This window comes from Nothoprocta perdicaria, unplaced genomic scaffold (assembly GCF_003342845.1).
Source record: "Nothoprocta perdicaria isolate Ctin4 unplaced genomic scaffold, notPer1 scaffold_83, whole genome shotgun sequence".
Taxonomy (NCBI): Eukaryota; Metazoa; Chordata; class Aves; order Tinamiformes; family Tinamidae; genus Nothoprocta; species Nothoprocta perdicaria.
The window spans coordinates 1,412,508-1,432,174 of record NW_020456121.1 but is presented as its reverse complement, the minus strand read 5'-3'; the positions used below and the strand labels follow the sequence as shown (position 1 = coordinate 1,432,174).

The 19,667-nt window shown below is 37.4% G+C and overlaps 1 protein-coding gene across 8 annotated transcripts in view; it reads right to left on the bottom strand.

Annotated features, from left to right (window-relative positions):
* The window catches only part of ZNF385B (zinc finger protein 385B), a 140,950-nt gene that overhangs the window by 24,697 nt on the left and 96,586 nt on the right, over positions 1–19,667 (bottom strand). For all 8 annotated transcript variants that reach the window (XM_026052047.1, XM_026052048.1, XM_026052049.1 and 5 more), the window contains one exon: positions 6,699–6,809. In XM_026052047.1, coding sequence (XP_025907832.1) covers positions 6,699–6,809 — 111 coding nt within the window. The remainder of the gene's footprint in view (positions 1–6,698; positions 6,810–19,667) is intronic.

Below are 19,667 nucleotides of genomic sequence, written 5' to 3'. Positions count from 1 at the left end.
GTTAAGGATGTATATATGTGTGTATATACTATAGGAAACTGCTGACATAACTATATAGTTTCAAGTATAAAAAAATTCACTCCATTTACATAAAACTGTGGAATTAACTAGACTAACCAAAATTGTGTCAGATTAGACAGTTATGAGAAGTTGTGTAATAAAAGCATGTGCAGCATCTCCATGAAAAACCTTCTGTTATGGCTGCAACAACACTGGTCCCTAGCAAGGTTGCTCTCTTTGCAAGACTGGAGCACCAAAGAACCATTTAACCCCCAAATAAATCATAATTTGCAACTACTGTCCTAAACTACTACACTCCCTTTCTTAAAATAAGACATCGAAGAAATATTTAAGAAATACATGACTATCTAGCTTACCTGTTAGCATCATGTTAGAATAGCATGCAGATTTATGTATGTAAATCCAAAATAAATAAATAAAAATCGGTGACTAGCCTTGTATAATTTCAGTGGAAATTATATAGTGTGCTAATTAGGAACTGAGTTGAATTTTTTCAGTTTTATCTTTAGTTTGATGTTAAGCATAGATTTAAGAAGAAATCTGCAAAACTACAGCGTACATAACTTTGTTGTACAAATATTCTCCAAGAATGTTACCTACTACTCAAGAGAACAGGGAAAAATGGAAAATCTGTAGAGATCAGGCAAGTAATAAGAAACAACTCTCTAATCAAACTTAGTTAAAAACTTTGTTCAATAGCTGTCATTTGAGCAGAACTTTCAGAACACTATAACCTACACCCTATAATCATGCAATATTTCTGTCATGTTGAAACTGAAATTTTCATCATTTTGTCAGCTCTGTCTACAAACCAGAGAATTACCTTCCCAAGATTCAAGAATTTATGCTTTTAATTACCCCATAACTGCTTCACTACCTTCCAAACTCAAAGAATCAATACAGACAACTTAGGCCATAATAGTTCTGTAGATTTTTCTTTGAAGCTGTTCATCATTTTATGTTTCATCTTTTTGACAGTATGAGTAATTCATTCTAATTCACAAAGTTAACACTTAGTAACACTTACCTAAACTTCACAAATTAGTATTGACTTTTCTAAAATATAGTTACCACCATGTCACCTTTTTGTTAGCTTTGAATGCATTTAATAATATGACCTTAAAAACAAATGCTTTTTCTGAACTCCCTTTATGATTTTTTCTAGATTTCTGGGTATTTATAGGTGATCTGGAGAAGTACTATTGACCTACCATCACCACACTCCTAGACTGCAGTCCACTACATAAACACAAGTGTATTTTAATCAAATGACATCCTTTCCGAACATAAAGCAGCACCTACCAGCCTTTACCTGATGAACACAAGGTATGCAGTAAGTGCAGGAGGAGGCATATGCAAAGCATAGTTTTCTTTTAGATGTGATCAACAGATGAAAACAGTTTTCCCTCTACCCTGCCTCCCAAAAAGGTGACTGACATAATATATTTGCAAGTAAGCGTTGAGTACACAAGGCCTGGAGACTAGGAAAGCGAATGGATTACTTTTGACATTACCGCATAATGCTCAAGCTCCAAAAACTTTGAGAGTATCAAAACAAATAGTGAGTGAGAAGAGCAAAGAGAAGTTACTAGAAAAGATATGGAAAATAAAAGCAATTTTTCAGAAGCCAAAAGGGGCGTCCCTGCAACAATGACTTACCTTCCTCTCACAGATGCAAGCTGCAGTGTCAGACAAGAGAACACAASAGACAACTCGGGCACAATGTGGCCAAAGCTCCACAGCTGCCAGGGGCACTTGTTGCCACACGGCAGCTGCAGGAGAAGCTGTAGATTTGTCTGGTGGCCAGAAGGAACAGGAAGATTGAGCCAAGAGCAGACAGAAAAGAAACTATATGGGATAAAAAACAAGCCCCCTTTCCCTTGCCCTTTTCTATTGGGCTCTCTTGTGGGTATCATAAAAAGTCAGCAAACTCACTCAATTTGCTTTTCGTTTTTGTAAGAATGCACAAAACACAAAAAGCAACAATGAATTCGGCTTACACAGTTAATATGAAAGCTTATTTAGCAAAGCTTATCTGTAAAGTCCATACAGATATACCACGGGTTTGGAAGGACTCCCAGAATTCTTGGAAGAAAAAAATTTTAAAAAGGCTAAGCTAGATCTGTCTCTGAATGCTTTGCTTCCTCTTTTTTGGAATAAAGCTGTGCCCCTTGCTCTGCTGGCCTTTACTGGTGTATAAAATCTGACTCTCTACAACAACTTGTTCCACATGGATTCTTCCTCCTCTGCTCAATATTCTCTGATGATAATGAATATCACTGAGATATTTCTAAATTTCTCTTAGCTGAGTAATAAAAGACCATAGCTTAAACTTTAGTGATACACTAGACATTACTGCAGTGAAACACTGCTTAACCACCATATAGATATTTTAAAAGTGTTAACATATATTTTGTTGTAAAAAAGAAAATATGATTGTTATATACTGGAAGAAATCCAAATGCAACTATCAGCTGATAATAGATCGGGTTTTTGTTTCAGTTAGTTTTTTCAAAGCATGTCTGTCTACATAGGATGAAATCAATGACAGYTGAGTCTCTATCCTAACAATCTCACCAGCTACTATATAAATACCCCTTTTTCAACTGTTTTTCCAACTTAACCCATCACCAGTTGACTTCGAGTGGCTACCGTCATGAAAAATCAGCTTAGGAAAAAACTATCTTCTCTTGATTCCTTCTTAACTTTTTTTTTTCATTCATTTTCCTTGAACATAAGGATGAAATGCCATCCCTATGATAAACACCAAATTAAAGCTGTAATAATCTGAACCTTAACATCCTTGACTTGGAATTACTTATCTGTGATATTAATATTGCTGTACTATCAGGGATAACTGAGGGTGTTTAAGCAGTATTTATCACATAACCTAATGAGGATGTTTGAGCTGATACTTAGGGTGAATAACTATGTCCCCTGTCATTTGAATACCTGTGGTACCAGGCTGGTAGGTCTGACAAAGGACATGCAGCCGGAGGTCAGCCAGGATATCTAAGGACACAGCACTGCCATAAGCAGCTTGTACAATCCTTCCAAGTTTTCTTAAATACAGGGTAAGCTCCAGAAATTTCAGAAAAAAACTTCAGGAGTACAAGAATAGATGATTAAAAGCCTCGAGTGCCCCGAATGCCTGAAAACATGCAAACACAAACACATATATGTAAATTTGGTCCTCTTCAAATGAGGAAGACCTCATGTTACTTAATTGAATTGGCTATCCACTGTCAAAGTTAACAGCATTAATATCTAAATGTTCATTTGGGTTCATTCATGATGAGCACTTATACATTTGCATAGAAGTTCTTTAAATAAAATGTGTAGCCTTTCCCTTCTGATAAAAATGTATTGCATAGAGGATAGGAAAAGGACAAAAGGAACAAAGACAATGGGTCACACGGACACTCAAAGATAATGTATAGAACTTTCCTTACACTATTTACATACACCAAACTGCAGTATTCCAGAAAAGGATCTAATACATTTTCACTCTAGGTTTTAGAACCTTCTTCACAACCTATGCCATCTTAGACTCTTCAATGTATTACAAATGTGCATTCAGATTTTACTTGGGTACATACGGAAAAAATTGTATAAATATAAACAAGCAAATGAGGAATTGCAAATGCAAAACGTAAGTTTTCACTTACGTATATGTACATATGTATATATGGAATAGCAGAACACTGCTACTGTGGACTTTCAGTGATTTAAAAAGCTCTGAGCGTCTAAATTCTCAGTATTCACATTCTGAAGATGACTAATATTGATAATTTATTAAAAGAAATCATTTAGTAAATATGCAAATATGCATAAAATTAATAAACTGAAAACTCAAGTTCAATGAATGGCTTTGGCATGCATTTAGTCCTGAAATACCTTATGCTTCTTGTTCCAGTTTTAGTAAATCAACCTTAAGGTATAAGTTTTGACACTCGTATAAGCTTAAAAGTTATTCCATTCATAAATAACTGGGATCTTTGGTTTACCTAGAGAAGTGGAAACTGTTAAATAATCTAGTACTCTTTTGACAACTGACCATTTGTCTGGTTTTAGCCATCCCTACTTGGCAYTTACAGGATTGCTCCTGCATAAAGATTCATACTTAGGGTGAATATGAGTACTAGACAGTGCTGTGAGGTTTTTAATATAACCTTTATAATTAGAGACCCATTATATAAGGGGATTTCATAACCAAACTTAATCTTCCAGTAACTACTGACTATAAGCTTGCAAGCACCTATTTTTGCAATTTAGGCTTTTTTTTTTTTTTTAAACACAAATATAAACAATGCACAATCAAGAACAAAAGGTAATTCAAACAATTCTGGAAATCTTTGTGTGAAGAAGAAACCAGAAGACACAACAAGTACTGACACTAGTCACTTCTGGACTCTCAAAGCTACCAACCCCAAGCTAAATAATTTATTTACAAAATTGGCTTAAAGATCATAAATATTCTATTAATAGCTTTCATCTTGTAGCATTTTCTGATTAAGAATTGGGAGGAAAACAAACAAACAAAGAACCACTCACCTCTCCCCAAACTCCATATGGTTTTTCCTTAAAGACTCTTGAAATTTATGGAAGAGAGCCAGGTTAAGCAGCAGTCTGTCTTGAGGGGATATATTTACTTTCCTCATATATTTGGAGATTAATCTCCAATGCATAGACTGTATGAGTCAAAACCCATCACTTGTTTTTTTGGAAGCATATACTAGAGATGAGGCTAAAAGGCATCTGAGCTTAGAGTTTGTATGCATATCTTTTACTCTTGTACCTTTTAAGAATTGTTTTAAAACGACAGATGACTGGAAGATCTGAAGAATTCAGTTAGAAAACTCAAATTATAATATGGTAGAAGAAAAATAACACTAATTTCGCCGTTTTTTTGTTTTTCAAAATAAGAGGTATCACTTAAACATTAGATACTTTTATTCCCACAGTGGAGACAGCTTACTTAAAAGTCCATCCCTGAAATCAGACTTTCTCTTCCTGACATCTGTAGACCCATCTCTATCTCTAATTCCAGAACARTCAAAGATAGACCTATAGAGGCTGAGAAGAAATCTGAAACCTTTGCAATTTATTTTATCCATTTAATAAGAGTTTTCAAAACTATACATTGAATAATCAGAAATATTTTGGTCTACTGATCAAGACCAGYGGGTGTCCACAGTGTGAGAAGGTTCCAGGCAAAGAACTCAATTTTCTTCTCCTCACAGATGAATTTGCACTAGCTGAGATGTTATTCATACAATATAAAAATTGCTGCAAAAATCAGGTCAGAAGCTTCAAAGATCACACAGCTGAAATTTGTTTAGGAGAACAAAAGTAARAAAATCACTTAATAGCTAACTTCTGTCATTCTTATTTCATTTGCTTGCATAATTTAGGTCAAAGTAAGTTCAAAGGAACAAAATGGCCATCAGCAATAAGGACCAYGTCAACCTTGCAGAGCAAGTGGAAGAAACTGCAAATGTGACACAGCTGTGCTACAAATCTCATTCTACAACATGCCGTGCATATGTGCCCAAAGTTTTAGTAGAAACTATTGTAATTTTGCTGTCACCAGAAAAAGCCTCAGCAAATTCTTATGAAGATTTTAACAAGTTGAGAGAATTATATATCACTTTTTAAAGGAATAACTGCCACAAGAAAACATGTGTAAGTATAAATATATATTGAAAAACATATACATGAATGCTTGCATGTGTCTGTGTGTATGCGTGTACATACAAGAAGATTCTACCTACATAAGAGTCTGAAGAGCTTAGTTGATTGGACATTATTTCAGTGAAAATATGTCAATGCAGATAAAATAATCTCTGTCAAAGAAAAGGCAACAAACACTTAGATATTCAGCTCTTCAGGTTCAAAAGTCTGAACCTGGAGGTAAGCTTCTTAGAAGAAACCAAATAGCCCAGTAAGAGATTAGGTAACTTTTAAAATAAAAATGCTAAGAAAACTCTTCTACAAATACTCCTATATGTTCTGCTTATTTATTTTTTCATTTAAATACAAAAMCTTTGCAGTATTAACAACATCACTAGAACCTCAGAATCTTCTAAAATAAAATTTGCAGGATGTTTCAGAATATCCTTGGGTAAAGGAAACTAATGCTAGCTATGCCCATGATGCTTCATCCACTCTCAAAACCATCCATTATAAAAGCATGGTTATTTATTTTCTAGTATCAGAGCTGAGAATTTTTAGAAAATTTAGGGAAAAAAACAAAGATGGCACAGGATGAATATATCCACGGACATGACATTGGATATTGTGGCAGTTCTCCTTCCACATCTATGAACATGAGAAAAACTACACTATCTAGTCCTCAAAACCAGGGAAAAAGATGTGTTTTAGTCAGCTCTGGGTGTTCAGCTAGTTGTRTTACCTTGGTGGTGGCAGTCTCTACTGATGAATTAAGTTCACATGTAAAAACCACTAGCTGCCAGGAACATGCAAGAAAATAAAGGGCTGGATACCACTACAGAATTCCACCTCCAAGCGCTCAAAATATCAGCACAACAGGCTGTTCAGAATATAGGCTGAACTGCAGAAGATTTTTCTTCCTCCCCAAAAAAGAGGTTGGAATTAATCATACCTATTGTGACAAAAAAAAAGAAGGGAGAAAGAGAGAAATAGCCAATACTCACATCAGAGTTAAAACGAAGCTGGCAGACATTACAAGAAATGACTTGTTTCTTCTTTGGGGGAATGGATACTCCAAATGTATGATTTATAACTGCTTTTTGCACAGGATCCATCTGGAAGACAAACAATAATCAATTTACAGCTTCTCAGGGTAATACACATTACAGAAAAAGCTTAAAAAATGCTTTCTGCTGTAAGATTTTCTTCCTTTTTTTTTTTTTTTAAAGATGAAACAAGAGAAAATAATATTTCATCTTYCAAATAATTAAATTTAGCTCAGGTTAGGGACTGAAAAAAGCCTATGGAAAAGAAGGCAGCTCCTTGCTGCTGCTGCCACCCCTCAACTACTACATAGTCCCTCCTCCAACCCTGCACATGGGTTCTGTGCTCTTAAGGTCTCAATGTCACATCTAACATCCAGCAAGCCCATGTTGGTTCAAGAGACACATTATTAAAAATACTTCTGGTCAGAGCAGAGTTATTTCRATTTGATGATAAATATTAGCACTTGTTGGAAAATACTGTTCCATGAAGACCTCTTTGCAAGAGGAGGTTCCAGGCTTGACTGTTACTTGCTGGGAAAAATCCTCAAGCATTTCCAAAGCAGTGCTGGCAAGGAATGCGATCGGGGAGAGCATCCAGGGTAGCAGAGAACACATGGATCATTAACACCATGAAAGGTTGCGTAAGTTACCATGATTGAGAAAATGCTTTGCCTCTCAAAGATTTTGAGATGAGCCAATCATTGAATAGAGTAATCCTAAATTTTACTGGAGAATTTCAGGAAGACAAAAGTGCTTATATCTTTCCTAAACATCAGGACTCCTGTAGGTCACCAATTCAGCTCCAGATTTCAGAAGCACTATTAGTGCTGCTAGAGTTGAAGATCTGTTCTGGCTGTTCAGAAAAAGGACTTTATAACTGCTACTGCTCAGAGGTAGCCTCATTTAAGCACAGTCTCATTTGTGATGTAACATGGGCTAAAATGAATTTCCTGACTCCAAAGGATTCAGAAGCATCCTCACAATTGACATAAAATAGCATATCCAGGTTGATACTAGAGCTGACCCTGCCTTGCACATGAGCTTGGACCTTTGAGCTTGATCTTAYAGATGAGCCTGAGCCTTTCATGGTGCATATCACATTTGATATTAAAATGAATTATTAAAGGAAGAAAGAAAAGTTGAAATAAATGATTCATTAGTATAAGAATTATAATAGTAAATTAGGTGCTTTCAGAATTTTTAAACCCAAAGGCCAAATACTGTGATTTTCGCTTACTGCAGTTTTCTTTTCTCTGGAAGGGTAAACATGTAATTATGAGGATTTTTCCTGCATATATGCACACGCACAAACATATAAATTAAAAAATATTTTGCATCATATCTGTGTAAGAATAGGTTTTCAGATACTCTACTACCTAACATTCAACATTCAATAAATATTATTTTTGAACTAAGGTTAGATAGCTTTCTTGCTACATTCCTTCAAAATCAAATGCTTAGTTTTGTAAATGTCACTGTTAATATACATTTTCTGGAGCAATTCTACTATTTTTAAAAATTTTTGCTATTAAATATTGTATTTTACAGCCCTAAAAGTGTCACATTAACAGATAACTACAAAATTAAAAGCAGCTGGAATGAACTACTAAGTCATCAAATGGTAGGTCTTTTTTTTTTTTTTTGGTAAACAATGAATGTGATAGATACAGTCTAAAATAAAATTTGAAATAAATATCATTTCCTCTATTTCTGGAATATAACAACACTGTTTTAAAACACTATATCCAAAGTGAGAGCAAAGTTGAACAGATTAAAATATAAGAAAACAACTTGTTTCTGACTTGCATCATGTATTGCACAACCCGGCATAATATGAGAGGTGCAATTATGCATGCAGATTAAAAGCATTTTGAGCATTCATTTTATAACAGAGATGCCAGTGAATGTACATGAGCACATTTATGATATCTGTCCACAGACTACTGCATTATTAGGGAGCAGCATTTCTTTTCTTGTGAACAGAAGATACGCTTTGCCTTTCAGCTTGACTACAATTATTACGCTAATCCAGACCAAAGAGCAATGCTAMAAAGTACCTCAACTAGTCAAAGTGTGCGAGCAGTGAAAAGAAAGAGCCAAAATACCCACGAGCATCAGCAGTCCCACGCACGAAAGGGAGAAGGGATGAGTGTCTCTCCTGGAGATTGCCGGCAGCCGTCCTCAGCACTAACATTCGGGCCCTACTGTGGCAGAGTCAATGCGTGGGGTGCAAAGAGATCCCCACTGCAGGCAGAGCAGCAGCATGAGGTCAGATTCCCAGGATCACCAAGCCCCGGCTGCCTCCCCCAGCCCCAGAGCATCCCAAGGGGAGCAGTGCCGGATCCGTGCCGGAGCTGCGTCCCGATCGCAGGCTGCTCGTGGTTAGAATTCAAGAAGTGCAACATTAACAATTAATAGGTTTTAAATATATCAGAACCCCGGGTCGATTACAGCATGCTGGAAAAGTAAAATAGTATCTCTCTGCTCGGAAATTAATGCTGCAGGGTAAACTGATCTCAGGTAACTGCATAAAATTATCCTCTTCATTGCAGGGAGGAAGGGAGTAGGAAGGAGGGGAGAGCAATTTGTTGAGCTATATATTCAGAAATGACTTTGCAGGGTCCTTTCCCCCTCAACAAATACCGTGTTTTAAAAACCAACTTCTGTTATTTTATAGAACTGAATAGCTACTGCAAATTCCTTCTCATTGGACCATATTTTAACAATTCAATTAAATATTTTGAAGATATGGCTAGGAATAAAGCACTGTATTCAAGTAGCAAACTCTGAGCTGATGTTTTCACAAAATCACCTACCATAACCTCTGGGTCTTACTCTTAAGTGTTAACAGCCGTTCATAGCTCTTCAGTGTACATGTGAAATTAAGATAAGTTTTCCCTCTATTTGCATCACTTTACAATTATATAGATGGAGTTTCAGCTGTCATTTATTGTTCAGCCTCTCAGGCTCCTTTGCAATTTTTTGGTCTTGCCATGAGACTCGTGAAAAAAATAATGAAAACTCAAAATATGTCAATCAGGACACCCATATCCACATGCTGTTGACCCCTTACAAACCTCTGATATGTTTGCAAAGTAGAGTTTTCTGTTAAAAAGAATTTATGCTGACCATTTCCTGAGAGTTTACAGTTAATTTGGTATATCCTCATACTAGTCTTTTATTGAGTTTTTTACTAATTTCCTAGCACAAATATGCCTCTCGCTTRCTTATTTCCTTGGAATGTTTTATTAAAATCTGCATCGTGTTAGGCACCCTTTAGTCCTCTGGTACAAAAGCAGTTTGAGATGAGCTGATACACATCATCATCATCAGTCATCCAACAATTTCACCCTTGAATTCTCTTAGGACTCTTGGGTGAGTAGCATTTGGTCCCAACACTTTCTCATTACTCCAAGTCATTAGTAGCTCTTCTCAGGGGCTTTGGCCTCTAAATGCCATTTCAAGTCTAATCACCAACTGGGCCTGCAGAGTTACCCAAACTCTTCTCATTCCTGATGTGTTTGAGGAATGATTAATATTACATTGATTGCTTTTCTTGTGCTCTCCTTGAACTTTTTTTGACCTTCTTTATTCTATTTTCACTTTTTAATCTGCTAAAGTCTGTGTTTTTTTTTTTTTTATATAGTCTTCACTGACACACAATCTCAGCTTTTCAAAGGATGTCTTATCGTTCCTAACACCTTTCCTTGCTCTTCTATTCAGCTATATCCAGCTTCCTTTTACCTTTGCTTAAGCCCTGCATGTGTGGTACATACTGAATCCAAGGTGCCCCTTTAGCAACCTCCTCACCATCTAAAAGCTTCTCTTAGCTATTTCTAACTTCTTTTTCAACAACAACCTTCATTTTAGGTAGAAGCACTTAAGCACACACACATGGTGAGATTTTTTTGGCCCTTGTTGCTCCTTAATGAATGGTTCTTTTAAGTTACAGTCAYGGTTACCCTAGTTTTCATACTGTAGTTTTTACAGAAACATAGTTTTTCAAGTACAAAATTGAACTAACTGTCCAGCAACCACCTGGTCAGCTTGAAATTCTTAAGTCTTCCTTCCCTATTTCTCAGAATTTTACCAATTCTGAAAATTAGCTGCATCAGAGTTTAAGTTCTCTAGTTGCTTCCCTGTTTAGAGAGCACTCGCCTATTTCCTCTTCTGCTACTTTTATCCTTTGGTCTTTCTTTTATTTGAAAACACAGAATTGTCCCTGTCTTCGTCGTGAAGCATATGCACCTCTGTGGAGTTGGTGGAGTTATAAACATTAAACATTAACTTTTGACTTCATTTCAGCCAGGCACTACAATTCTAACTCTCTGGTCCCAAACAAGATACCGAGAGCACTTCAGAAAATGCAACAGAGAAAATCTTGTCTACAACTTTCTTCCTAACAGCCTAAATTGCACTACCAGTAAAACTCTCCTGAGCAGCAATATGTCTAGGTAGCTACAGACTTTTCCCTGGTGAATTTTAGGAACTGATCTAGACTTCTGAGAGACAGGAAGAACATGCCTTGGAAGGAGAAAAAGATCAAACTGGCTAAGGGCATCAGCAGAACTTCTTCCTTGAAACTCAAGCTCTGGTTACAAGCTATTTTAACAGCCTCTTTACACACAGCTGACAGTAAAAAAAAACCCCAATTTGCGAGCCTCAGAAAGATGACGAATCACACTGAACCTGTCAAGGGGTAAGCTGCTACAACATAAAGATTAAGATCAATTTAAGCCTATTATTTAAATGAGGTGATGCTATATTGCAGAAAAAGTTGTTTTGTGGTATGGCAAATACAGAATAGTTTTATTAGTTTTGCTTGGCTTCAATCTCCAGTTTAAAAGTTTACATAAGTCCAGATTTTTGTATGACTTGGARCTTGGATGAAGTAGCATGATAAATTGTGGGTTAGACACCTGGGTTAGTGTCTGAGTATTGATATGCATCTACTATTTTTACTTAATGACCTAATCTCTAAATTTGCTTTCTCTTCCTATAGCTATTGAGGGAGGCTAAAGCAAGTGTCATATATGTTATTGCCATCACTTCTACCAAGATATACAGCTAAAAGTTCTATCTTCTCATAACAGTTACCAATAATGGCACCTCTGTTTCACAGCAAGCAACCTCTGTTAGACAGGATCCCCGTTCAACTCGGAGGAAAGTTTAAAATTGTTACTGGGAGTTTATGCCATTCTTTCAGTCACCTTATATCATGGCATAACTCTTAGGTCAAATATAGAATTACGTAATTAGAGAAGCATTTGTAAACAGCGTATTGATAAATGGGAATAAGAGCTTTAAATGAGTATCACTTAACCACTGGTGATTAAGAAGCTTCTGTAAAAACACAGACAGTGACCCTGAGGCATACTATGCCATTTCACTCCGAAAAAGCAAATTTTCAAACAGGATATGGAACAAGCTGATACCATAATCCAATGTTTCCCTCTGGTAATTAAAGGGAGCAAACAGTGGCATAGATAAGTTAGCAGTGCAGTGGCAGAATGTAAATGAAGTTGAGATTTTTCCACACTGTTTGACAGCACTCCTACTTTGTATTTTTTTTTCTTTCTTTTCTGYTTCTTCTTCATTATAAGCAAGTAACCAGGCAAACAGCAGCCAACACCCTCCTAGACCATAAGGCCTTACACCAGCATGAATTCATTTTGTGTTTGAACCCCAGCTCTGAGTACCACCGGGCTCGTTGCCACTACAGAGCTTACACTGAAGCTTATTGTGAACTCTGCCATTTACACACAATCCCACCAGACCTCTACATGTTGTGATGACTAATGCAGTTATATGGGTGAATGCACGTACTCAACAGAACACATTTTAAGTGTCCAGTGTATAATCAAATAAACAGTGCAGAAAAAAATAACATAAAACCAGAAAATCTAACATTGTGATGTGGTAGCTTTCTGCTCTTTGGCAAATGCAAACTAGTGAGAACCCTTTTTCCATTAGGGTTGCTTTTGCCACAGCAAAGAACATCTCCCTTATTGTGTTAATGTTACGAGTAATTTACTGTTGAAGTGAGCACTGTACTGTTATATATGTCCTTGCTCATTCTGCATTACAAGCAACCCTGCAGTCAGCACTGCTGACTTGCACTCCTTAATTTCATTKTGAGAAGTCTGATAAGCTCCCTACTTATCTGCCTGCTTGACTGGCTCAGAGCCTGTACCCTCACCCAGGCATACTCTCTTTGGTTAGGGATTTTTTTTTTTCCTTCCTCTCTCTAAACACTACTTTCCCCTCCTACATTTCTAGTTCAATGTTCCTCAAAGCAGTTTGGGGGCAGAAAAATCAAGCAAAGGTAAATGGCTAGTATCTCTATTATTGAGGAGGATCTTATATTAGTAACTCTTTCTTCTTCTCTCTCTCCTTTTTTTTTTTTTTTTTTTTTTTTTTTTTTTTTTTTTTTTTTTTTTTAAATTCTACATTGATGTCTTTCCCTCAAACACAGAAAGATGCCAGCACGCACTTTGGGCATCTGTTGAAACACAGGAAGGTGCCAGGGACTAATATCTGCCGTCTCTCCCACATGGTTCCCAAATACAGAAGCAACATTGCACTCCGACAGATTGAGCAGCTGAATGCAACTTCTTCCTGCGTTTGCTTCTCCCTCTCTTGATCAGTGCAGCCCTAAGTGCCACCTGCCCTCAGGTAAACAGTAGCTGCCACCATGCACTGCTAGTCAGCAAATTCAGCCCAAAAGCAACTGAAAACAAAACAAAGATCTTGTGGTGGTTCATTTGTTAGCATACCAGACAACACATCAAGWGTTGTTAGAATAACACTGAGTACCACTGAGTTGTTAGAATAACACTGAGTACCAAAAAATGCATTAAAAAAAAATGGGAGTTTACATTTCTACTTCTACAAGCCTACCAAAAGGCATCTACAATTGGGAATAACCATTATGTGTTGAAAGAAATGAAATGCCAATAAATTCACCTTCATCATCTCAGAAGTACAGACAGAACTTAATTTTATTTTTGAAAGCTGAAAATTGATACTGTTTCTGTGAATGAGCTTGCAGGGCTGCTAGACCAGCACGCAGGACACTGCTTCTCTGTGTGCTGCTGGGCAGACCCCCTTGGCCACCCCTCTCCGCGTTTCTACATGAGGTCCTCCAGCATCCCCTGCGGTGCTCTTACATGTTCCCCCTTTAAAARAAAACGTATCTTACAGGTTCATTGTCTTTTAGGGCAGAAGGAGACAGCATATCTCATTACCTGAGCAACACATGGCACAATTTTAYCCCCTGGAACATTTCAGCCTCTCCTATTATGAAGTCCAAGAATTTGCGGTCAACCAGAGCTCAAATTTTAAGGGAAAGACAAAAAAGGAAAAGCCAAACCTTCACTTAAAAGTTACCAGCTCTGAGAAATGCACCAGGAAACCTCACCGGGAAGTTATGCCAGCGGTCGATTATTCCCATAGCTAAAAATCCTTCCTTTACTGCGTCTGCTATAAACCGCTCGACCTAGTTGTGCCTCCCTGTATTAGATTAAAGCGTGCCCTCATGTCAGACACCTTCCGAGTACGCAGATATTTATACCCTGCAATCAGATCAGCTCTTAACCTCCTCTTTGATAAACTAAATAAATTAAGTTCCTTAAACCTCTCACTATTAAGACCTTGATTCATTTTGGAGTTTTTCTCAGAATCTCCTTCTGGTTTTCTATATGCCATTAAAGTATAGRCACTACACATGAAAACAGTGTGCTCCAGTATAATTTCTCCTTACCTACTTAATTAAAACCCATTTCTTCCAACCAGAACTGCATTAACCTTTTTGCCCCAGCGCTACCCTGGGAGGCAGAGCCCTGTGTATTTACTAGTACAACCACTGAGCCACCTCGCATGCCGGCACTCCGGGTTTGACCATCACACATCCCTCCACATCCTAGGATACGTCCTGACCCAGTTATAGGGACCTGACTGAAATATAACCACACTGCAAATCATCAGTTGGATCAGCAGGTTTTTTTACCTAGTTGAACTATTGTTATAATATAGTTGAATATTTCAGTCCTGGAACTGTTCTCTCTCCTCTTCCTCTACTTCAGCCACATATATATTTATTACATATTAAAAATAAGTTCTAGCTTGCAAAAACAATTTATGGAACCACGGGAAAAAAAAGTTCTAAAAATGAATTAGTGCTGGCGTTTTGAAAATAGTAATTAAAAAAAATAACCAGAATTTTATATCTGATTTCTGAAAGACTTCGTCCAAGGAAAGGCAGAACGGGTATGCTACCACAGCAAAAAAAAAAAAAAACATCTGAATTAGGTCTCCTTTTCTTACACAACTTATTCACAGGGCCTGGATACCTAAAAGCATTGAGCTCGTAATGTGAACAACAACTGGAGCTATCAGCTGGCTAACTATTGATAATGCTTCTGCTTACAGTAGAAAAGAATCATGTTTCTGCTCCAGAAAAGATCAGGGGCTTTAGTACTAGATGTAAAAAACTAAAAGATGCTGAAAAGGTTTAAGGACAAAAGTCCTTAAACAACAGGGAGACAAAGAGACAAAAGAGATTTCTTGCACTTCCAAATGAAGAATGAAGAAAACATAAATATCTGAGGTTTAATGTTTGTTTGTACTAAACTGAATTAAGGTTTAAGTTAAATCAGAAGCTTCTTTTTCTGTTAATCCATACATCATTCTTCCGCTACAGAACAAGACTTTGTACTCAGCACAAAACTTCCTGTAAGATGAGTTTTTAGAACYATTAAAGATTAAACCTGAGAAATAGTACAAAGACAAGTATCAAACCTGATGGTTTTAGCTAATCCTTTAGGAATTCAGCTTGGTGGTTCTACTGGCTCACAACTTTAACTGCAGATGAGTTGCTTCACCTGACTAAGCCTTATGTTATTAATCTTTAAAATGGGGATAAAAGTATTTACAACTCACAAAAAGGCTGGAAGGCCTAAATAACATGTTTACAGCTCTTCACAATCCTCTGACAGAAGATGCTACATAACTTTTATTTATTATTAAACACACTATTATTCAGAATACTCAGCTTTATTACGCTAAACAAAAAACATGTCCAAAAGCATCTTGCCTCCAGATGCAGCAAATATGAAAACATTCCACAGTTTGAGACTTACAGGAACACAGACTAACAACATCCCCCATGAGTTATGCTCTTGTTATGCTATTACCACTTGACAATAACGTGATTTTGCAAAACAGTATGAAAAATTACCTTTCAACAGAGTTCTGCCAAAAACCTCAAGCCAAGGAGCTTGTAGCTTTGATAATGTGTGGATTAAGCAAGACTTCTGATTTTTGATMTTGAAAAGAGAACCCTTTTCCTCCTGAGGTTCTGCTCTAAGCCTTCCTGGCAGTTTTCTTGCTCACAGCCTGCTCAGAACACCAGTAACACCCAAAAATGGATGGAGCCCCATTAGCCAGATTGGAATTACCTTTGTAAGTCCRAACTGTGCAAAGCGTTCAAACTCGTGGCCTTGATTAAATCTGTGAATGAGAGAGAATAAAGACACAGGAAGCCTAACCTTTTGGGATGAATTAATGCTGTTTCAAGATGAATTAATGCTACTACCTTTCACTTACTGAAATACAAATCTAGAAAGATGATAAATTATATAAACACATATTTGAATGGAAGTGCATAAAATGCCTGAATACCAGTGCATAAAGTAGCTGAATATAAATGAGAAGAATTCCAGGACTGAGAATTGCCTAAGTGTTTTAGCTGACAACTGTCATCTACTCTTTGCAAGGAGTTAGGATAATAGTTCTTTCTTCATTTAGAAGTCAATAATAAAGGGTTTTGTTGTTGTTGCCTTTTTTCCCCCCAATATGTAGCACACATTACACCAACAGCTTTTAAAATGCTTTTGATTAAAAAACCCTGTATTTAGGAAAAAATCTTTGAAGGAGCACTCCCATTTTCAATCAAACCTGTTCTGAAACTTAATATCAAATCTTTTTTTTTTTTAATCTAAGTAAACGAGACTCAAAGCTTGCAAACGCACACACCTTCGGTTTTTTTTCCAATATAGAATGAGAAATGCAATCATCTATGCACTGCTAACATAGTGAAACAGCTGAAGGTTGTAGTGTCTCCACTATGAGCCCACATGGATTGAATACAGTGAAAACCAGCTTGAGTGACAGACCTTCAAATCAGCCCCGCTCAGGTGACAGAAATGGGCTGCTCCCTGGCTTCAGAGCTGCATATCAGCAGCTTTCAGATGTGCTGCAGAAAGGCAGGTTTCACACTATGACTTTAAATCACTATACTATATTCTAAAATTGTCGGAAAGTTGAGAGTATCTAAATTAAAAGCCCTCTAGCTATATCCACATTCAGAGAGCAAAAGAAGAATTCTTAGCTAAATAGTTATTATTTATCAATTGCTAATTAATGCATTAATTCTTGTTTTTCGTGGAACATTGTGATTCAGCTCTAAAGTAAATGTTGGGAAAACCAACCAGGTAAAGCCAGCATGTTGCATATGCAGATACTCTGTGTTCATTAGACACACATTAAGCATCTAGAGTTTTCTAAGGTTTTCCGTATTTTTTTTCTTAGGACAAGACACCTCATAAAGCAGAAACTACTGAAATCTTCTTAAGTACAGCGGATGCAACGTGTCCTGTTTGTCCTAGGCTGTAAATCTGCCACTGCTGGCCGTGAGCAGGGCTGCTCCCTCACAGCCTTTTTGCAAATCATCCTTYGACATCCTAACACATGGAATACTCAGGCTAACAAGCTTTGCTCTTTAAACAGCTTCCCTGTGTCATGAACACATTGGAGTACAAAGCATCTCCATAAAGATAAAAGCTTCTTAACTTTTCCCTGCACTGACCAGGAAAAGAAACACACACTGCAGAGACATCGGAGACACTAAATCCCCAAGCCTTCTATAAATACAGAGATGAATCGAACAGCTAAGGAGCAAGTTTTCTGGCGGGCTTGGGAATTACAGGATTTGTAYCTAAAACATTTGATTTTGTAAATGACCAAGTTACTGGTGTGCACAATAACTCAGGACGCAGTTGAGAAACAACAATTTTTCAAATCTGCACCTTGAACGCAGAGCCCGTATGAAGTGACTGGGGAAAGGCTAGATAGCATCTGTTGATTTCCCTCTCGCTAAGTCAATGCACTGTCCATTTAGAGCCTGCGTTTTTCATCTGGTTCCTAATGTAGTAACTACTCCATCCAATCTCTGGCAGAGAAAATCCAAAGTAACCAGAATCTTTAAGCGATGAGCATTTTCTTTGCATTCAAGCATTTTCTTTGCAAGGGTTTGTATTATTTTACAAAGATTTTTTTTTCAAATGAGAACAATATGTGCTATAGACACAAACCAAAAAATACTTATTTAATTACTTAATAAAGAAACATGGTTTCAAGAGAACCTTAGCAGAATCTAGCAAACCTACACATGTAAATTGAAATAACATAAGCTGGAATGCCTGTCAGACAAAGATTGAGTGACAACTCCCAGCCTTTAGCAGCATTTGTTTTTCCATATCTAAGTAAGTTCRTCTTACCAGGTGTCTGCTTCAAGGTGAAGCTTCTTGAAAATTTCACCAGAAATGCCGCAATTATTCTGTGAGGAAAATACCTTGTTAGGAGTAAGCCTGTTTCAGGGCATCCAAAGTCTGAGCAGAAATCTTCTAGAAATTGCTATCACAGGTGCATCCAAAGCCAGAGAGACAAGGAGCAATTCCTGACTAAGTTCAAAAAGAAAAAGGACATAAAGAAAAGGAATTATGGGAAAAAGGAAAATACAGTGGGTAAGTGGGTTAGGAACCAGATAATGCTGGAGGAGAAGAGAGTTAGAGAAGGAAAGAAAACAAGAACTAGAGGAGAACAGTAGCAGAAATGTGGGTTTCCTGAATCTGAACCTACTCTGCAGTCCCCAAGCCCTTGGCTTCTGCTCACATAAGTATTTGGGAAAACACGTATTTTTTTCCTTTTATTCCCTGATATGTATAAAAGATAACATCCTGATTCTTCACGTTGCAGGCTGGTTGAGGCTGCATATGATTTGGAAAACATGAACTCCAGAGGCTCCAGAAYAGCTAATAGTGAAGTCAGAATGCCCTGAAGTGTTCCACAAAGCAAGGCCAAGCTGAAGCGTGTCTGCCCTGACTATAAATAAAGGGCACAGAAAATATCCCTACAAAAAAATTACCATTCCCTGCAAAATATATACATACATACAGAGAGGGCATGCACAAAGAATGCCCAACTATACCACACTATCTAAATCTTTAATATTACTTTAATTAATTGTTTAAATTTCTTTTCTGTACTGTTAGCTTTATCTCTGTTAGCAAGGGAGAACTCTTCCAAAACGTCACCTGCTCTTTCAAGTGTTTCTGAGAGAGATGAAAAAAGCAGTTCAGCTCTTTGCAGAAGAGAAAAAGGGGAAATTTGGAGCACGAGCTCTGTAGGGCAAAGATAAAGACACCAGGGGACAACTGGTTGGCAATGTCCAGTTGGCTGCATCTGTAACTCCAGTGCTCTGGGCTCCAGCGTGTTTTGGCATTGCGGCCAGCTACTAAGTGGATGAAATTCAGGTCCTGCTAAGGAAATGAAATCTGTAGCAGCTTGCCAGAAGGATCAGAGGCACTTGGCACACTGGTCCAAGCAGTCAGTGATGGGAGTGCATCACTGGGGGGGGGTCTTATCTTCAGACCTCCGTGTTTGGTTCAGTTCCTCCAAAATTGAGGGAGAAGGAATGCAAAGTAGATACCAGATAAAAACAAGAGACATAACTGAAAATGCAGAAGAGAGCAACCAAGTCCTTCCAAGTCACTTTTGTGGGACTATGCCAGGCATTGTCCAGGCTAGGCTGAAGCTGGAGAGAAGTCAGAGACTTCTGCGTTACCAGTCAGCTCCTCTTCCCCTTCC